Source organism: Pongo abelii, chromosome 7 (genome assembly GCF_028885655.2).
Source record: "Pongo abelii isolate AG06213 chromosome 7, NHGRI_mPonAbe1-v2.0_pri, whole genome shotgun sequence".
Lineage (NCBI taxonomy): Eukaryota > Metazoa > Chordata > Mammalia > Primates > Hominidae > Pongo > Pongo abelii.
The window spans coordinates 159,170,646-159,191,172 of record NC_071992.2 but is presented as its reverse complement, the minus strand read 5'-3'; the positions used below and the strand labels follow the sequence as shown (position 1 = coordinate 159,191,172).

General features: G+C 44.1%; 1 protein-coding gene and 1 long non-coding RNA gene across 4 annotated transcripts in view; one reads left to right on the top strand and one right to left on the bottom strand.

Moving 5' to 3' along the window:
- Positions 1 to 18,364, top strand: part of LOC112134642 (uncharacterized) — a 24,660-nt gene extending 6,296 nt beyond the window's left edge. Inside the window, exons 2-3 of the long non-coding RNA XR_002916008.3 lie at positions 12,230 to 12,333; positions 13,041 to 18,364. This is a non-coding gene — a long non-coding RNA (uncharacterized LOC112134642). The remainder of the gene's footprint in view (positions 1 to 12,229; positions 12,334 to 13,040) is intronic.
- On the bottom strand, positions 17,157 to 20,527 carry LY6K (lymphocyte antigen 6 family member K). Of its 3 annotated transcripts, XM_054518971.2 has the most exons (4): positions 20,016 to 20,250; positions 18,935 to 19,048; positions 18,032 to 18,118; positions 17,157 to 17,527 (listed from the first exon to the last, which is right to left on the bottom strand). In XM_054518971.2, exons 1-4 carry the CDS (start codon positions 20,116 to 20,118, stop codon positions 17,247 to 17,249), a joined length of 585 nt encoding a protein of 194 aa, XP_054374946.2. In that variant the 5' UTR covers positions 20,119 to 20,250; the 3' UTR covers positions 17,157 to 17,246. The 3 variants fall into 3 exon arrangements, with proteins under 3 accessions (XP_054374946.2, XP_002819544.2, XP_003777365.1); XM_002819498.6 differs by lacking the exon at positions 18,032 to 18,118 and having other exon boundaries at positions 20,016 to 20,527; XM_003777317.4 differs by lacking the exons at positions 17,157 to 17,527; positions 18,032 to 18,118 and adding an exon at positions 17,572 to 17,774 and having other exon boundaries at positions 20,016 to 20,254.

The window sequence follows — 20,527 nt, the reverse complement described above, 5'->3', positions numbered from 1 at the left end:
GCCTGGTCCTTATTGTTAAAAACCTTAAAGGCCTCCCCTATCCATGTCACCTGAGGCGTCTTGGGGTAAGCTTCCAGTTTCTGAACCTTTCTCCAAATGTCTGGTGGAGCTTGAGTTATGAAATGCATGGTAGTCGTATGTTCATTTTTATAAGAAACTGTCAAACTGTTTTCCATAGTGACTGTACCATTTTAAATTTTCACCAGCTGTGTATGAGTGATCTAGTTACTTTGCATCCTTTTCAGGATTTGGTGTTGTCACTATTTTTTATTCTAGCCATTCTCATAGGTATGTGGTGATATCTCATTGTGGCTTAAATTTGCATTTTATAAAGGATAAGGATGGGCTGGGCGCAGTGGCTCACGCCTGTAATCCCAGCACTTTGGGCGGCCGAGGTGGGTGGATCACGAGGTCAGGAGATGGATACCATGGTGAAACCCCGTCTCTACTAAAAATACAAAAAAAATTAGCCGGGCATGGTGGCGGGCACCTGTAGTCCCAGCTACACAGGAGGCTGAGGCAGGAGAATGGCGTGAACCCAGGAGGCGGAGCTTGTAGTGAGCTGAGATCGCACCACTGCACTCCAGCCTGGGCGACAGAGCAAGACTCTGTCTCAAAAAAAAAAAAAAAAAAAGGATAAGGATGTTGATTATTTTTTAATGTGCTTATTTGCCACCCATATCTGCTTGCTGACAAAATGTCTGTTTATATGCCTTGTCCATGTTCTCATTGATTTTTTGTTTTTACTGTTGAGTTTTAAGAGTTCTTTGTATATTTTAGATAAAACTCTTTGTCAGATTGTGGCTTGTAAATATTTTCTCTTAGTCTGTAGCTTGTCTTTTCATCCTAATAACAGAGTCAATAGCAAAGCAAAGGTCTTAATGTTGGTGAGGTCCAGTTTATCAATTGTTCCTTCTATGGATTCAGCTTTTGGTGTCAACTTTAAGAACTTTTTACCTAGCCCTAGATGGTATCTTTTTATGTTTTTTAGTCTAGAGATGTCATCTTTTTATTCCTGATATTGATAATTTGTGCCTTCTGTCTTAGTCATGATCAATCTTTCTAAGGATTTATAAGTTTTATTAGTTTTTTCAAATAAGCAACCTTTTATTTTTATTTTTTGGTGAATTTTCTATTAGTTTGAATTTCTTCTTTCTGTGGATATATTTGCTATTCTTTTTCTAATTTCTTGAAGTAGATACTCAGTTCTCTGTCTTTAAGAATTTTTCCCATTAATAGATGATTTTAGATCACAAGTTTCTCTTAAGCATATCTTTGTCACTATACCACAAGTAATAATAGGTCATGTAAACAGTATAATTCTCTTTTGGAGAAACAGTGTAATTATTTTTGGACACTATGTCATGCAGGTTGGAGTGCAGTGGCATGACCATGGCTCACTGCAGCCTTAACCTTCTGGGCTCAGGTGATCCTCCCACCTCCACCTCCATAGCAGCTGGGACTACAGGTGGGCACTACCACACCTCGCCAGTTGTTAAAATTTTTTGTAGAGACGGGTTCTCACTATGTTGCCCAGGCTGCTAACTCATGGGCTCAAGCAACCTTCCCACCTCACCCTCCCAAAGTGCTGGAGTTACTGGCATGAATCACTGTACCTTGCCTCAGTATAATTTAATACAAATATTTTCCAACTTCCTTTGTGACTGTCTTCTGAGACTTAGAATATTCATAAATTTATTTCTTATCTTCCAAACCTTTGGGGATATTTTATTTTTTGATATCAGTTTTTTATTCAATTGCATTATGGTCAAAAACATGCCACACGATTTCAAGTCATTGACATTGTGGAGATTTGCTTTGTCCCCAGCATATGGACAAAAATTTGATGAACATTCCATGTACACTTGAAAAAATTGTGACTTTTCAGTTGTTCGGTGCAGTGACCTGTATATGTTAGTGGGCCAAGGTTGTTAATGATGTTCAAATATTGCATATTTTTATTAATTTGCTGGATTGTTCTGTCACACACTGAAAGAAGTATGTTGAGATTTACCATTTCATCTTTTATTTCTGTTAATGTTTGCTTTATATATTTTGAGGTTATGTTAATAGATGCATACACATTTAGAATTATTGTATCCACCTGTCGGATTTACCCTTTTGCAATTATGAAAAGCCCTCCATTATAGTAATGTTTCCTGTATCAACATCACTTTTGTCTGACAGTAGAAGCTCTGCCAGATTCTTTTACTTAGTGTTTGCCTGGTGTTGACTCAGTTTGCCTAAGTTGACTCAGCTCCACACCAACCATCCCCACTCCACCTCTGTGGCTGGCCCTAGCTCAGCAAACTCATTTCTGGGGGGCCAGCTGGTGCTGTGCTAAATTCTCCCACTAGGGGCACCAGAGAAAGCACGCAAGGCTGGGGAAGATGGGGGATGTGCTCCTTTCAGTTTGCTTCCGGTGTCTTTCCCAGGCTTCCGGTCTGCCTGCCACTGGGGCCACGTGTCCTCTGGACACTGCTGGTTCACCTGGCAGGGGCACTTCCCCACCTAGCTGCTAAAACTGGGTTGCAGGTTCCCGACTCTGCAGAACCAGCTTCATCTCCCTCCTAGAGACCTCAAACCACTGCCAGGGACGCCTCATCTCGGGGGTCTGGGTTTCAGGCCGTAGGCCCTTCCAGCTCAGACCCTGGCAGCTGCTGCCATCCCTCTTCAGAGGCCAGATCCCAGTGTGGCAGCCGCCCTGGGGCACCTGGGGAGTGCCTCATGTTCATGAATTCCAACTTACTAGTTTTATTAATTCTCCCCTTTGTACCCCAGACTGAGTGGTGGTAGCTGCCTTGTGTGGTTGCTATTTTCCTGATACGTGGGCTGGCAAACAAAAACCTGAGACCACAGCCAGCTGCAGTCCTGTGTTCGTACAACCTGTGAGCTAAGAATGTTATTTATTAAGTAGAATATTAATAAATAAATAATAAACTATACTATAGTATCTAAGTGTGAATTTTTTTTTTTTTTTTACTTAAAGCATCTTCCATAGATATATATGAAATTCAAATACATTTTATTGGGACACAACTGTTTTAATTCATTTTCATATTTATTGCCTCTTAGCACAATGCTTGAGCCTTGGAATACTTTTAACTCCTTTCGTTCCTCTGTCACCTTCTGTGTTACTGTGGTCACATACAATTATTCACACTACTTATATTCATTATATTAAATCTGTATAATTTTTTACTTCTATATATTATATTCCTAAAGTCCTTGTTATTATTGTCTTATACAATAGATTTTCATTTATATTAACTAATATTCTTTCCATTGCTTATGTTTGATATAATTTTTCATCCACCTTTTGGATTTCCTTTAGTGTGGTCTGATGGTGATACATTCTATGAGAGTGTGTTTCTTTCACTTTGTCTTTACTTTTGCATTTTGAAGGGTATTTTGTTTTGTAGAACGCTCTAGAATTAGTGATTTTCTTCCAGCAGTTTCACAATGTTCTTCCATTGTCTTTTCTCATTGCTTACTTTCTCTTTTTGGAACTCGGGTATTATTCTTATTGTTGCTCCTTTAAGTATTGTGGCTGTTTGCTCGGACTACTTTTAAGGCTTTCTCTTTATTCTTGGGTTTCAGAAGTTTTGCAATGATGTATCCAGGTATGATTTTTCCTTGTATCAATTCTGCTTCAGTTTCTTAGAGTTTCTCAAATCTGTGGTTATTTTCTGTCAGTTTTCAAAAATGATCTCCTATATCTTCAAATATTGTGTCTGTCCCTTTCTCTTAGTGGATCCATGGACTATCAGTTAGCTACTGCTGCATAATTAGCCGCCCCATGGCCCACTGATGTGAAACATCCATTTTTGTATTATCACTCATGGATCTGTGGGTAGGCCCAGCTCAGCTGGGTAGCTCCGCTTCTCACTACAGATCTTGAGTCTACTGGGATGGTTCTACAACCCACGTCTCTCATCCTCCTGATGCAAGTGGTCTAGCTGAAGCATTTTCTTCTCAGGATGATGGTGGGGGCATGAGAGAAATCCCAATCACACAAGCTCATCTCATGTCTTTGCTTGTGTCACTTCTGCTAATATAATTGCCTGAAGCAAGTCATGTGACAACATCCAACGTGAATATCAGGGAACTAAACAAAGTCTTTGGCTGGAGGAACTGCAAAGTTACATGGCAGAGAGTATTGTATAGCAGGGGTCCCCAGCTCCACAGTCCATGGCCTATGAGGAGCCAGGCCACATAGCAGGAAGTGAGTGGCAGGCGAGCAAGGTTTCCAGCCTGAGGTCTGCCTCCTGTCAGATGAGCAGTGGCATCAGATTCTCATAGGAGCACAAACCCTATTGTAAACTGTGCATGTGAGGGATTTGGGTTGCATGCTCCTTATGAGAATCTGATGATCTGAGGTGGAACAGTTTCATCCCAAAACCATCCTTCTGCCTCATCCATGGAAAAATTGTCTTCCATGAAACTGGCCCCTTGGTACCAAAAAGGTTGGGGACTGCTGATGTATAGCAAAGGGTGAAGAAACAGAGTCAATAATTACATCGACTTATATACAACTATGTCAGACCTTGTCTCCATGTCCCAGATACCAAGGCTTTTTCTGTATTTTCCATTCTCTTTTTAAATTTTGTGATCTTCAGTCTGATGGTTCCTACCTACCATTCTTCTTGTTTACTCTTCCTTTCTCTGATTGTCTAATATGCCATTAAATTCACCTCTTGGGCCTTTCTATCATACCCTTGATTTCTATTTCATTAACTTCTACCACTTTGTTATTTTCTTCATACCTACTTTCTGACTTTTAAAGCGGAATTTTTTTGTTGTTTGCTTTTGAAGTAGGGTCTCGCTTTGTCACCCGGCTGGAGTGCAGTGGCACGATCATGGCTTGCTGCAGCCTTGACCTCCTGGGCTCACGGCATCCTCCCATTTCAGCCTTCTGAATAGCTGGGACTACAGGTGTGCGCCATCATGCCCATCTATGTTTTGCATTTTTTGTAGAGATGGGGTCTCATTTCATTGCCCAGACTGGTCTCAAACTCCTGGGCTCAAGCGATTCGCCAAACTTGGCCTCCCAAAGTTTTAGGATTACAGGCATGAGCTCACACGCTTGGCAAAATCGAATGTTTACTGTATTAATTTTCCAATTTTCTTCTCTCCTATTATAAACATTTAAATTTCTAACTGCTTATAAATCTCTCCTTGAGTACTGCTTTAGCTTTACCCTGAAGGTTTTTTTTTTTTTTTTTTTCATTTCGGTATAGATTTTTAACTGTTCAATTTAAAGTATTTTAAAATTTTCAGTTTGGTTCCCCCCTCCAATAGTTTTAGAGACAGGGTCTTGCTCTGTCGCCCAGGCTGGAGTGCAGTGGCCCAATCATACCTCACTATAACTCGAACTCCTGGGCTCAATCAGCCCTCCTGCCTCAGCCTTCCAAATAGCTAGTACCATAGGCATGCAACACCACACTCAGCTATCTTAAAATTTTTTGTAGGGATGGGGTATTGTCATCTTGCCCTTGCTGGTCTCAAACTCCTTGGCTCAAGCAATACTCCTACCTCAGCCCCTCAAAGCTCTGGGTAGTTTTCCATCTTTGAGAAGAAGGCCTGATCTATAATTGTTGGGTGCAAGGTCCCACATATGTATATTCAGTCAGTCTTGTCAGTTATCTTGTTCAGTGTTTTCACTATACTTTGCATTCTAGATCTATCAATTATTGAGCAATGTGTGTTAAAATATTTCATTATATTGTCGGTTTTGTCAATTTTTCCCTGTATTTACAACATCTTTTACTTCCTTATATTGAAGCACCTCTGGAAGACATAATTTTAAATTGTTAACATATTTTATAGTGACTTGAACATTTTGTCATTTATGTCTATTAATACTTTTTGCCTTGAGGTCTATTTATCTCATATTAATAGTATAAGTCCACTATATCTTCTGCCATTTTTTGTATGATTAACTTTTCTATGGTCTTATGTTTTGGGTGTATCTTTTTATGGATTAAAACAAAAAATCAGTATAATAATTAGCTTCAAACTGGTGATTTTTTGTTTTCTTTTTTGAGACGAGGTCTGACTGTTGCCCAGGCTTGAATGTAGTAGTGTGATTGTGGCTCCCTGCAGCCTAAAACTCCCAGGCGCAACCCATCCTCCCACCTCAGCCTCCCAAGTAGCTGGGACTACAGGTACACACCACCATGCCTGGTTAACTTTTGTATTTTTTTTTGTAGGGAGGAGGCTTTGCCATGTTGCCCAGGCTAGAACTGGTGATTTTATTTATTGTCACTGCTAAGGAATAAGGATATATTTCTATCATCTTGTTTAGTTCTTTTTATTTCTTTTATGCTTTTCACCATTCAGTATTGATCTCTTATTTTTCTACACATACATAGAAGTTTAAAACTGGATTTCTATCATTTTGCATTTTGGAATTTACTCTTTATGTCTAATTTTTTCTTTCTTTCTTTTTTTTTTTTTCTTTTGAGATGGATACTCGCTCTGTTGCCCAGGCTGGAGTGCAGTGGCACGATCTTGGCTCACTGCAACCTCTGCCTCCCGGGTTCAAGTGATTCTCCTGCCTCAGCTTCCTGAGTAGCTGGCACTACAGGCGTGTGTCACCACGCCCAGTTAGTTTTTTTGTATTTTTCTTATTTTTGTATTTTTGTAGAGACGGGGTTTCATCGTGTTAGCCAGAATGGCCTCCATCTCCTGACCTCATGATCTGCCCGCCTCGGCCTCCCAAAGTGCTGGGATTACAGGCATGAGCCACCGCGCCCGGCCAAATTTTTTCAGTGTATCTGAACCTCCTTGTGAACTCTGCAAAAACTACAGAACAACTCTATCACCTCCCTCTTTCCTTTTATGCCACATGTGTCTAGTATTATCCCTCTTATTTTCTTTAAGCCCCCATAAATTGGAAATTCTTATTGTGCTATCTATTCAGTGATAGTTTTGATTTTTCCGTATGTCTTAGTCTTCTTTAGCTGCCATAATAAATTACTGCAAACTAGGAGGCTTAAACAACAGACATTTATTTCTCACAGTTCTAGGGGCTGGGAAGTCCAAGATCTAGGTGCAGGCAGATTCAGTATCTGGTGAGGGCTCACTCTCTGGTTCATAGATGGCAGCTTGTCATGATGTCCTCACATGGTGGAGAGAGAAGGAGCTCTCTGGTGGCTCTTCATATTAGGAGACTAATTTTACCAGATCGGAGGCTAACACCTATGACCTCATTTAACCTTAATTACTTACTCCAAATGCAGCCATTTTGGAGGTTAGGGCTTCAATATGTGAATTCGTGGGGTGGGTAGGAAAAACAACACAACTCAATCCATAGCACCACACATTAATATATCTTTTTCTATGATTCCTTCTTTCATTCCATATGCCTGTCTGATATTATTTTCACTCCTTTTAAAGAATATTTTGGGAGTTCATTTAGTAATGGCTGAGCAGTGGTAAACAATTTCAGTTTTGTATTTATCAGAAAATGCCTTTATTCAAATATTCAGTTCTACCTTAATTTCTTGTCATTTTCTTTCAACACTTTGGAGACACTAGTGCACCATCTTCTAACTTCCGTAATCAAATTGAGAAGTCAGTGCAAGTGTAATTGTTGTTATTTTTTAGATGTATGTCTTTTCTCTCTGGCAGGTTTTAAATTTTCCTCTTGGCTTTGGAGTCCTGAAGTGATACTCTGAATGTGCCTCAATATGATTACTTTATCTGAGTATTCATGTCTTTAATCAATTTTGGAAAAACCACTCATTGTTATTTCTTCAAATATTGTCTGTACTCTCTTCTTCTGAAATTCTGCTTATTTCTATATCAGACTCTAATTCTATTCTCCCTGTCTTCTAGTTTATTCTTTGTATTTTCCAACTCTTATTATCTCTGGGTCACATTTGAGTAGTTTCTTCAGCTCATGTTCCAGTTTCTTATTCTCTCTTCATCTGTGTCTAATCTGTTATTTAATTTATCCCTGGAGTTTTAACATATGATGGTTATATATTTTTTTACTTCTGGATGTTCTCTTTAGATTTTTTATTTTGGGGGGGTCAAGTCTGCCCAATATTTTTCTGATGGTATTGTATTCTTTCCTGATGCTTTCTATGATTTTTTTCTTTCTTTAAAGTTATTTTATTTTTATAAAACAAAGATGGGGTCTTCCTATGTTGCCCAGGCTGGTCTCTAACTCCTGGGCTCAAGCGATCTTCCCAACTCGGCCTCCCAAAGTGCTGGGATTACAGGTATGAGCCACCATGCCCAGCTGATCTTTTATTTCTTTAAGGAAACTTATTTTGTATTTGGTATCTATTTTTTCCAATGTTTAAAACCTTTTATGCTCTAATTCTACTCACTCATTGCTTCTTGTTTTTATTTTTCTTTTGTAAATTTTGATTTATAGCAGATTTATGGAGATAGTATCTGTGAGAATTCTATGATTTCTGGACTCAGAGTCTATCCCTTCAGAGAGAATTTTCCTTTGATTTCCAGGCATCTATAGAGTGAAACCAATCCATTATTACCTTACATTTGTTTCTTGGTTTAGAGTTTAGTGTATTTAACTAGTAATATAAATACAAACCCTATACTCTGGAAGTTTCTGGATTCTGAGGTGAAACTTCTCTTCCTATTTGTATCTTCATGCAGAGCCAATAGTGAGGCAGACAGGTTGTGCAGAGTGTGTCTTTCTTCCTAGTTCAGTATTTAATTTAAGATATATCCCTTCCTAAGCTCCTAATTTATGTGTTTTTTTTATTTTAACTTCCTATCTTATGGACATCCGTTGCCTTGTCTCTTATCCCCTACATGTGGCACAAGATAATTAGACAAAAGCAAACATTCTCAAGGCAGCTTCCAGCCTCCTGACTTAACTACCATGTTGAATCATGATCCAGTTCCCATTTTATTTTTGGCCTCTGAAATGTTCATGTTAACTTGGCATAGAGTGGGAAAGGATTTAAGATATTTTTTCATTCAGGATTTAAAAGTGTTTTTTTTATTTTAATTTTTTAAAAACCTGAACAGCCAGAGAATCAGATGAAGTGTTTTATAATAGAAGAGTTTTAAGCTATTACTGTAGTCTGAACATCATGTCCCTCCAAAATGTTGCAGTCTAATCTCCATTGCGTTGGTATTAAGAGGTGGGGCCCTTTGGGAAGGAATTAGATCATGAAAGTTCCATCCTCATAAATGGGATTAATGCTGTTATAAAAGAGATTGAAAGGAGCATTCTAGCTCCTTCTGCCACATGAGTACGCATAGAAGGTGTCATCTATGAGGAACAGGCTCTAATCAAACATTGGCTATTCTGGTGAGGGCTCAGAAGAAGAGGAGAGCTATAGAGAAAATCCTCAGTCTTCCTGGAGATTATCCAAGTGGTCATGATCAAAATCTGGGTAGAAACATGGACAGTAAAGGCCATTCTTACGAAGTACCAGACAGAAATGAGGGACAGATTATCAGAAACTGAAGGAAAGGCAATCCTTGTCACTAAGTGGCAAATAACTTGGCTGAGTTGTGTTCATGTTCTAGCCTTTTGTAGAAGGAAGAACTTATCAGCAACAAGGTAGAATATTTGGCAGAAGAAATCTCTAAGCAAAGTGTTCAGGGTATGGCACAGCTTCTCTTGACTGCTTATAGTGAAATGCAAGAAGAGAGTCATTAATTAAAGACAGAATTTATCATCAAAAGGGAAGCAAAACTTGAATATTTGGAAAATTCTGAGCCTGACAATATTGTAAAGAATGTGAAAGTGTGTCCAGGAGAGACACCAAAGGTGTGGTCAAGCAAATGTTTGATAAGGAGATTAGTATGGATAGAAGGAAACTGTAGGTTATTCATCAAGACAATGGAGGAATGATCTGGAGGGCATTTCTGAGACTTTCATGTGTGGGCAGCAAGCTACCCAGGTGCCAAGGCAAGAGACCGAGGGCACGAGCTGTTCCAGTATAATACAATATATAAGAATAGTTATACTATATATAGATCATAGATATGATTATATATGAATATCATTAATCATTAGTTTGTAGTAATTATTCTTTTTTCCAATATTATAATAATCCTTGCTCTACAATCATAACCTAGGAAAAACCAGGCCATACAGAGATAGGAGCTGAGGGGACATAGTGAGAAGTGACCAGAAGACAAGAGTGCGAGCCTTCTGTTATGCCCAGACAGGGCCACCAGAGGGCTCCTTGGTCTAGCGGTAACACCAGCATCTGGGAAGACGCCCGCTGCCAAGTGGACCTTGGTCTAGCGGTAGCATCAGTGTCAAGGAAAAACACCCGCCATTTAGCACACGGGGAAAGGGAGTCTCCCTTTCCCCAGGGGAGTTTAGAGAAGACTGTACTCCTCCACCTCTTGTGGAGGGCCTGACATCAGTCAGGCTCACCCGCAGTTATCCGGAGGCCTAACCGTCTCCCTGTGATGCTGTGCTTCAGTGGTCACGCTCCTAGTCCGCCTTCATGTTCCATCCTGTACACCTGGCTCTGCCGTTTAGTTAGCAGTAGCGAATTAGTGAAAGTACTAAAAGTCTCTGATAAGCAGAAATAATGGTGTAAGCTGTCTCTCTCTCTCACTCCTCTCTCTCTCTGCCTCAGCTGCCAGGCAGGAAAGGGCCCCCTGTCCAGTGGACACGTGACCCACGTGACCTTACCTATGATTGGAGATGGCTCACTCTCCTTATCCTGCCACTTTGTCTTGTATCCAATAAATATCAGCGCAGCCTGGCATTCGTGGCCACTACTGGTTTCCACGTCTTGGTGGTAGTGGTCCCCCGGTCCCAGCTGTCTTTTATCTCTTTGTCTCGTATCTTTATTTCCACACTCTCTCGTCTCCACACATGGAGAGAAAACCCACCGACCCTGTGGGGCTGGACCCTACATTCATGGATGTCTCATCCACCACAGGTCCAGAACACCAGGGTCTTGGGAGCAGAAGGATTTCAAGGCTTTGCGTTCAGGATTCCAGTTTTGGGCCTGTATTGGCTGTTAACAGCTGTGGCTCAAGCAGGCCCAGGACCAATTCAGAGTACCCCTCTGGAAGGCATATGCGCTAAACCTCGGCAGCATCTGTACGGTACCATTTCCACACGGGCTTTGGAGGCATGGTTGCCTCCACCTAGATTTCAAAGGATGCCTCAGACAGACTTAGGGCAGAGGCAGAGAACAGCCACAGGTGTGGCAGGGGTCACTGGAGAGAGCATTACCCAGTGGCATCATAAAAGCAGGGCTGCCCTGAAGACCCCAGACCAGTAGAGCCACCAGCAGGCAACTCCAGCCTGTGAGAGGTGCATATAGCAAAGCCAGGAGGGCAGGGCTGCAGGGCTGCCAAAAACCTTGGGGTTCAAGCCCCACCCCAGTGTGTCCAGAATGTGGGGCATGGACTAAAAAATATTTTGGAGTCTTAAGATTTAATGTTTGCCCTGTTGGGTTTTGGACTTGATCAGAGCCTGTCATTCCTTCCTTCCTATTTCTCTATGTTGAAATAAGCATGTTTATCTTATGTCTGTCCCACCATTGTATTTTGGAAGCATGTCACTTGTTTGATTTTGCACGTTCATGGCTGGAGACAAATTTGCCTCAGAATAAATCTTACCTTGAGTTTCATCCATATCTGTTTTACGTGATATTTAGATAAGACTTTGGATTTTAGACTTTTGATGCTGGAACTACGTTAAGACTTAACTGAAGTTAAGAGTTTTGAGATGGAATGAATTTATTTTAAATGTCAGAAAGACATGAGTTTGGGGACGGGCAGGGGCAGAATGGTGTGGTACAAATGTTTGTGTCCCTCCAAAATTCATATTGAAACCTAATCACTATTGTGTTGGTATTCAGAGGTGCAACCCAGCCAGATGTGGTGGCTCACGCCTGTAATCCCAGCACTTTGGGAGGCCGAGGCAGGTGGATCACCTGAGGTCAGGAGTTTGAGACCAGCCTCGCCAATATGGCAAAATCCCGTCTCTACTAAAAGTACAAAAATTAGGCGGGTGTGGTGGCAGGTGCCTGTAATTCTGGCTACTCAGGAGGCTGAGGCAGGAGAATAGCTTGAACCCAGGAGGAGGAAGAGGCTGCAGTGGGCCGAGATCTCGCCACTGCACTCCAGCCTGGGTGACAAGAGCAAGACTTCATGTCAAAAAAAAAAAAAAAAAGAGGTGCATCCCTTTGGGAGGCACCCCTCATGAATGTGATTCATGCCTTTATGAAAGAGACTGAAGGGAATGTCTTCGCCTCTTTAGGTCTTTCCAGAGACACATAGAAGGTGCCATCTATGAGGAACAGGCCTTCACCAGACATCAAATCTGTTGGCATCTTGATCTTTGACTTCTCCACCACCAGAACTGTGAGCAATAAATTTCTGTTCTTTACAAATTAATTAGTCTAAGGTCTTCTGTTATAGGTAGCTATCTAATGGGGCAGATTGTTGGGAACAAGTTTCTATACTCTTTATTTTTCTTATGTTTTATTGCAGTGGTAACAATGTATAGGCTTATCATGTTTTTGCACTTAGATAGAACACTTCTAATGCTTCACCACTAAGTATGGTGTTTGCTTTAGGTTTCTGGTAAGTAACTTTTTTCAAAATGTTGAAATTGCCTTCTATTCTTAGGTATCCAGGATTTTTAAAATGTTATAACTGAATGTTGATTATCATTTGGTTATTATTGCGTATTCTCTTGCTCTGGTGAGTGATATCTTTTCCTAAGATTTTTATTGTTCTCGCATTTCTGGGATAAATTGTACTTATCATAATGTATTAGTATTTTCATACACTTGGATTTGATTAGTCAGTATTTTATTTATTTTTTGTTCACAATTATGATGGCTTCTAATTTCCTTTCTTGTGCTGTTTCTGTTTTATAGTATCAGTTTTGTGTTTGACAATAAAAGAATTTAGTCAGTAATAGTTTTTTAGTGCTTGAGATAGAAAGGCATTTCAGAGACCTGGACATGTTTGTTTGACCAAGCAGAGCCTTCAGAAAGTCTAGCTGTTTGGAAATTTATGAATTACTTCATGTGTATTACAGGAGGGTCGTTTTCTGTTTTCAGAGATCAAGACATGAAATCCATGTTCAAGATACTTTCCAGTGTGTCTTCATGTGACCCTCTGAGTCCAGCCATCAGGCTACCAGCAGCTCTTGGAAACCCTGACATACTTATTCTTAGAAGACTGCTTTCTGGACTCAAAGTGGAACCTCAAATTTTCAATTTTCTTTGTTTTTAAAGCCTACACATAGGTGATGATATATACATGCATATATATTTTGGAGAATTTATAATTCTGAAAACAATGCTGGTCTTACGGAACCCATCCATTCCCCTTTCCCTGTGTGTGCTCTGAGCTGTGGTGGCACGTGGAAAGGGGTCCTTCCAGCAGTGGCCCACAGCCCTGGGCTGCTTACTTGCTCACTTCATTTACAAGAGCAAGAAATACACATTCTTGTGTTAAGTCATTATGATGTGGGGATTTCCATTACTCACACACCTGATCTAGTAGTAACATAGTAGCCTATTTTAGCAATATCATTTATTCAATAATCCATTCTTTCCCCATTGGTTTTGAGCCTTCATTTATTGTGTACTAAGTTCTGGTTATTTTTAGTGGTTGTAATCTCCTTCTTTCCTACTCTCTTAATCATGGGATTGCCAACATCTGCTCTGTGTTTCTGTGCCATCTAGAGCCTCTGACCTTGGTACTGCTTCAAAACTGATATTTCTAACCTTACTTTGACTTCTCCACTCAGTGAAGTTCCCACAGTTCATCACTCAACTGCTCTCTTTCCATCGTGATCTTCTGAACTAGCTCACACCCAGATATACTTTTGTTATCTGCCTTTCCCCCTCATAAACATGGACTGCTGCTGGGGAAAATCCACTACTGAACTCTTGCAGGTCTCTGCAAATGTTTAATGCCCTGTCTTAGCCATGACCTCCACAATGCTGGGCTATCCTATGTTATGTCCCCTAAGATATCCCTTCTCTCTTGCCTTTGGGGATAGTCCTAAGCTTCCATCATTGCACTCAAAGTCCAACCTTATTTGTACCCTCATTCTCTGAGCAGACACCACTGTATTCTGTTTCACAGAGAAAATGTGACTGCTGGGGATAATTCTTTCAACTTCCTGGCCCCTTCCTATACATGATCTTTCTCTGTATTCTTGCCTATTGCTCTTCCATGTTGATAGAAGTGTCTGTTCTCCTTGTCAGTGTCTCGGCCTTGGATCTGTCCCCTATTCTATTCTGCCTGTGTAAGGACCTTCCCTGACCAGCTGGGCCACCATCTCCTGCTTCTCCAATCCCTCACTCTAGACTGACTCTTAACCTTTGGTCAACAATACTTGAGCTTTTACATTCATAATGGAGCATCTATGTTGAACCTTGTTCTTTTCTAGACACTACCCTCCGTTCTGTCTTCCATCCATGGTGACTTTTCTAGAAAGGGCATCTATCACACTGGAGACAGCAAATTCCTTCATCCATTCTAATTCCTAACCCTGCAATAATTTTCTATCTCCCTTACTCAAGTAATTGGGAGTGCTCCTAGTGTTACCAGAGACCCAACAGTTCCCAATTTCGAACTTTTCCGTATTCACATTTCTTGACTTGCTATGATTTTACCTCACAGATTACATCCTTCATTTGAAGAGACTTTAATGGAAGGTTGCCATGGAAACTCTCTCATGTGGCTGACCTCCTACCTCACTTGCCCTTTCTGAATGAAGTTCCCACTTTTGCCTGCCTTAATGAAAGTAATGCTCCCCAAACTCAAGCCCAGGGCTGCCAATTGGAAGCAGCTGGGGCTATTGTTTCTGGGTGCTGGTATGAATGGCAGGATGTGAACACAAGCCTGTGATGGGCAAAAAGATGGACACACAGGCAGAGCCTGACAGGTGCTGGTGGTCCTATCTGGTCCTGAGTTGCTGGGACCCTCCTTGCCCACTGCCCCTAGAATGGACTTTGGCCTCAGGTTTGAAGTGTTCAGATGTGACTGAGATGAACCTTTTCCCCATGCCTCAGGAATAGCGAAGAAACTCTATCTGGAAGGTTCCCCAGGGTTCCCCACCCAGCAGCCTCTGGTATTAGACCAGGCAGTGGCTGGCCAGGATGGTGGGGACGGAAGGGAGACAAAAGTGAGCAGTGGGTGGGGTCCTATCCTCCCTGACATTGAATAGACAACATGGGGACGAAGGATGAGTGATCCTTAGAACGTTCATGGAAAATGCATATTGGGAAAAAGAATACATGAATTTCAAATTTTTTGGCAACAAAATAAACTTGTACTAACTTGTGAAAACATGTCTGAACAGGATCTAGTTTGAGGCCCTAAGAAGTATAAGACAATAGTTTGAACACAGCTCCTATCAGACACATGAATTCTGCTAAAATTGAAACCAGAACAAACATGCAATTGATAGTGAAGCTTGGCTGGAAACATGGTGAAATCATTGATGATTTATTGAAAGTTTATAGGGACAATGCCTCAAAGAAATCAGCAATTTAAGTAAGTGGATAACTTATTGGAAGAAGAGATGAGATGATGTTGGAGAAGAAGTCCACAGCAGCAGACCAGCCACATCAGTCTGTGAGGAAACAATTCATCTTGTTTGTGCTCTAATTTAAGAGGGATGATTAATAGCAGCAGAAACAATAGCCAACGCTGTAGGTATCCCAAGGTGTTTAGCTTACACAATTCTGACTGAAATTAAAGTTGAGTAAACTGTCCACTCGGTGGGTGCCAAAACTGTTTCTCCCAGCTCAGCTGCAGATAAGAGAAAAGCGTTCTATGGCCATTTTAAACAAGTGGAATCAAGATCCTGAAGCATTTCTTCAAATAATTATAGCCGGAGATGAAATGTGGCTTAACCAGTACACTCCTGAAGGCAAAGCGCAAGCAAAGCAATGACTACCGAGAGGTGGGCGTGGTCCCATCAGAGTAAAAGCAGACATGTCAAGGGCAAAGGTCATGGCAACCATTTTGTGGATGCTCAAGGCATCTTGCTTATTGACTTTCTGGAGGGCCAAAGAACAGTAACATCTTATTATGAGAGTGTATAGAGAAAGTCAGCCAACGATTTAGCAGGAAAACACCCAGGAAATCGTCACCCCGGAAAGCTTCACCAGAGAGCCCTTCTCCACCATGACAATGCTCCTGCTCATTCCTCTCATCAAACAAGGCCAGTTTTGTGAGTATTTCAATGGGAAATCACTAGGCATACACCTTTCAGGCCTGATTTGGTTACTTCTGTTTTATAATTTTAAAAAATCTTTAAAGGGCACCCACTTTTCTTCAGTTAATAACATCAAAAAGACTGAAGTGGCATGGTTAAATTCCCAGGGTGCCGAATTCTTTAGGGATGAACTGAATGGCTGGTACCATCACTTACAAAAGCGTCTCGACCGTGATGGAGCTCATGCTGAGAAATAAAACATTTTTAAATTTTTATCTTTTAATTCAATGTTTTTATGAACTTTTGAAGTCCCCTTGTATTTGTTTTTGGTGGAACTTTGAGTCTGATTTCTCAGGTCCCCATGGATGGCTGCATCTTAATAGAGAAATGAACGCCATTTACCCTGATGCTCTCTACTTGGCCTGAGTTTCAGATGTTGAACACACACGTGTGGGAATTTATGAATCTGTGCACCTGTGCCAGCTGGTGGGTGAAGTCTAAGTTTCTTCAACAGAATCAGTTATCTTCTGCCTCCTGGAATCTGGTAGGAAAGGTTGAGGAAAAGCAGCCATCCACAGTGCCTCCACCACTGGAATGGGGGCAGCCCTAACGTGTGCCCCACTGCCCCCCATGCTGAGGAGTCCTTCACTCCAGGGATGTCTTCACCCCAATCATTCAGACTCCCCCAGTGTTCCTGCGTCACCTGAAAGGTCAGAAGCATCTCAGCACATACTCTCCATGAGTGGTACTGAGGCCTCCCTCCCCATCAATACTGAAGCCCTCAGAGGCAGAGGGGAGTCAAGGAAAAGAGTGGCCGTCAGCAATAAATGAGTTACAAGGTTTGATTTCAAAGAGAAAAACTTGTCACCAAAATCACTACTCAGGAGATCTAGACTTCCTCTGAATGTGAGTTGAAGAACCCTTGAGGATTAAGAGCCAACTGCATCTGATCCCCACTCTCCCATCCCAAGACCCTGGAAAGTCAAACCAAGAGGTAATCAACAGAAAACAAGTTTAATGCAACAGGTGACAATGGTCTGGAGCGAGTCCATGCTCCAGAAGGCTCAGTCCGTGGCAGTCCCGTGCCTCAAGACAGGCTGAGGCCAGCTGCAATGGAGGCCAGCAGCAGGAGGACCGCCAGCCCCAGCCCACCACAGCTCTCACCCACGCTCCCAGCAAATTCTTTGAACTCTGATGAGTTGATAGGTGGCCCCTCTAAATTGCAGTAGCGAATTTTACAACACTTGAGGTAAAAGAAGGGCAGGGGCTCTTCCAGGAGAAACCGCTTCTCCTCTGGCTTGGGTCTCTCAATCGCTGCACAACTAGCGGAGCACTGCTTCGAAATCATGAAAAAACGTGGAAATATTTCTAATAGGAAATAAAGACCGAGAGAAGGCAATTACGCAATTCCAATGCCTGACACCGAGGCCTTTCTGTCTGGGTCAAAGCCTCACACCTGGCGGCCCTGCTCAAAGGTGCACAGTCAATTGGGGCACCAAGGGGGAGTCGGGAGGATGAGGGCCAGGCCTGTGTGTTAAATACTGCTTCGGGGAAGGGCTGGCTTCTGCGTGGTATGGCCTGTCCATGTGCACTGGGAATGCGGGTCTAGGAGTTGCTGTTTGGGAACAAACAGGTCTCAACTTCTCAAACACAGGGTTGGCTCAGGCCTTTGTGACCACAGACAGACACGTAACTCCCAGCCATTCTGGCCATCACCCAGGGTGTGGAGCTGGCCTCTTGGTAGGCCTGGCTCGACTCTGAGCTGGGGGTCTTGTCTCATGACCATACTTCATTTTATACATCACTGTACAAATCATTTTGCCATATTAAGTTATCAAGTCGATGTCGGCTACACTGAATCTGGAGCATCACCTCGGCGCCCCACCAACTTCGTGGATACCGAAGGGCTGGAGAGCGACTGCTGGGCGGAATCAGAATTCACGAGCCCTGAAGATCCCCCTGTGGGCAGAATGTGCTGGGTGTCCAGATTCCCCTTGGGGAGGGCTTCATGTACCCAGAGGTTTTCAGGGGAATCACAGATGACAGAGCAGTGGTCTCCACAATTTTTAAGGCATGCACCCTTCTTTGAGAACACACTTGAAGGCTGTACACCTTGGTTTTGTGCATCTCTTTTAAGAGTGACACAGACACTGTTCTCTGTGGTGCATTTAACATTATTAAAGCTTAATTTTTCATTTAAAAATGAATGATATGAAATCCAGATTTTCTTCCTACCTCCCAGTATTTCATCTGGACCCACTGTAGCAGGCACTGCCTTACACTGGCACAGTTCTTACGGACTGACTCCCACCCAACTCCCCCTTCACCTCTCTCTGGCCTCTCAGGACTTTGCTCTTCACATTTTAAAGGGGAAAAAAGGCAGGGCGCGGTGGCTTACGCTTGTAATCCCAGCACTTTGGGGGGCCGAGGGCGGGTGGGTCACCTGAGGTCAGGAGTTCGAGACCAGCCTGACCAACATGGTGAAACTCCACCTCTACTAAAAATAAACAATTAGCCGGTGTGGTGGCGCGCATCCATAATACCAGCTACTCTGGAGGCTGAGGCAGGAGAATCGCTTGAACCTGGGAGGCGAGGTTGCAGTGAGCCGAGATCATGCCACTCCACTCCAGCCTGACTCCATCTCAAAAAAAAAAAAAACTAAAAAAGTCTACTTTCTATTAGTTATTCCCTATTGAGGAAAACTAGACAGCCCTGATTCCTGAAAGCCCTCTATTCACCTGCCTTTGGGTCCCCAACAAGAGCGAAGATACTCACTCACGGCCGCTATAACGCAGTATGGCTCTGTCCGTTGGCACCTCCTTGGGTTCTCGCACTCGAAAGTGTTTTCTCTCTCACAGACGTGACACCACACTCTATTGTCACCCTCGTCTGAAAGCAGGAATAAAAACAAAGTAGAATGTTCCAGTTCTCCGTGCCTATCTGATGAACACAGCCGGCATCCGACCAGCACAAACTCGGCGGGTCCCCATCCTTCTCCCCCTGAGCAGTGGCTGGGGCCAGATGACTCGAGTGAGCCGCATGGGGAGAAAGCAGGAGGGGTCTCAGGCCACGTAAGAGCTGCCCGCTTCCCCTTCGCCTTCCCCCATGATTTTAAGCGTCCTGAGGCCTCCCCAGAAGCCAGCACCCTGCTTCCTGGACAGCCTGTGGAACTGTGAGCCAATTCCACCTCTCTTCTTTATAAATTGCCCAGCCCCCGGACTTCTTTACATTCTGAGTGATTTGTCTTCTCTCCCGGGGGCTCCCCCATCCTCCCACATCCAAGCACACGACATGAGCGCACAGCGCACCCCCCTCGGCCGCGGCACCCTGACCCCAGGTCGGCCACGCTGCACCCACGGACCCCGGCATCTCCCGGCCGCCGGCTGCGGAAGTGACCCCGGGGCTTGGGTCTGCTCCCACGTGCCCTCCCGCCCACCTTCCAGGTCCACCCACCTCCCAGGCCCTGCACCCCGGCTCCCTCCAAGGAGTCCTCCCTTGGGTCTGGGCTGGGCCTGGCCTAGCTCTGCAGGAGGAGCCGGCCCTCCTCCCGCGGCTTGAACGGTTCTCAGCACGTGAAGCCCCCGGAGGCCAGGCCGGCCGGGTCCCCCAGCCTGAGGGCTCCCGGGGAGGCGCGGCCGGAGGAGAGCAAGGGCTGGGGAAGGGCCGGGCTCAGGCTGCCCCGCCGCCCTGGGGGAAGCCGCCCGAGGCGAGGCTCCCCGGAGGCCTCCAGGCGCCGCGGGCCCCCTGCACTCCCGGTTCTCACGGCGTAGTGGGGGCGGCGGCCACGCGGTGCTGGGCAGACGCCGCCCGGCCCCGTCCTCTTGGCCCGTGGCTGCGGGGGGCGAGCCGGGCTCACCTGTCTGTGGGGTGTCCTCTGGATCTCGTTGTCTCGCAGTCAGGTTGGCGTCTGTCCACACCCGCGGCAGGGCCACGACCAGCAGCAACGCGAGCAGCGCCATCGTCCCCAGCGGCGCCCTGCGAGGGTCAGCGCGCGACGCCCCCTCCCGGCCCTTCTGGAACCTTCGCAGCCTCCGCGCGCCGCCCCCCGCGTCTGGCCGGTAGGGGGAGCCCCGCCTGCCCCGGGGCGCGCGCCTCCCACCCCGCCGGGGCCTGTCGGGGTCTTTGGAGCCCCCATCTGAGGGCCTCGCGGCCGCTGGCGGCCCTGAATGCCTGTCCTGAGTCCCGCCTTGTGCCGCTGTTGGAGCCAGGCAGGAACGGGCGCGGGAGCCCTGGGAAAGGCGCGTTTGGAAACGCAGCCCCTGAGCCCAAGGGCCGTCTCCTTGGGGACCCCACAGCCCACAGAAAGTGGCCAGTGGCCAGGTAGGGGATTTTCTCCGCTGAAGAGCACGGGCGCACCTCTGATAACTC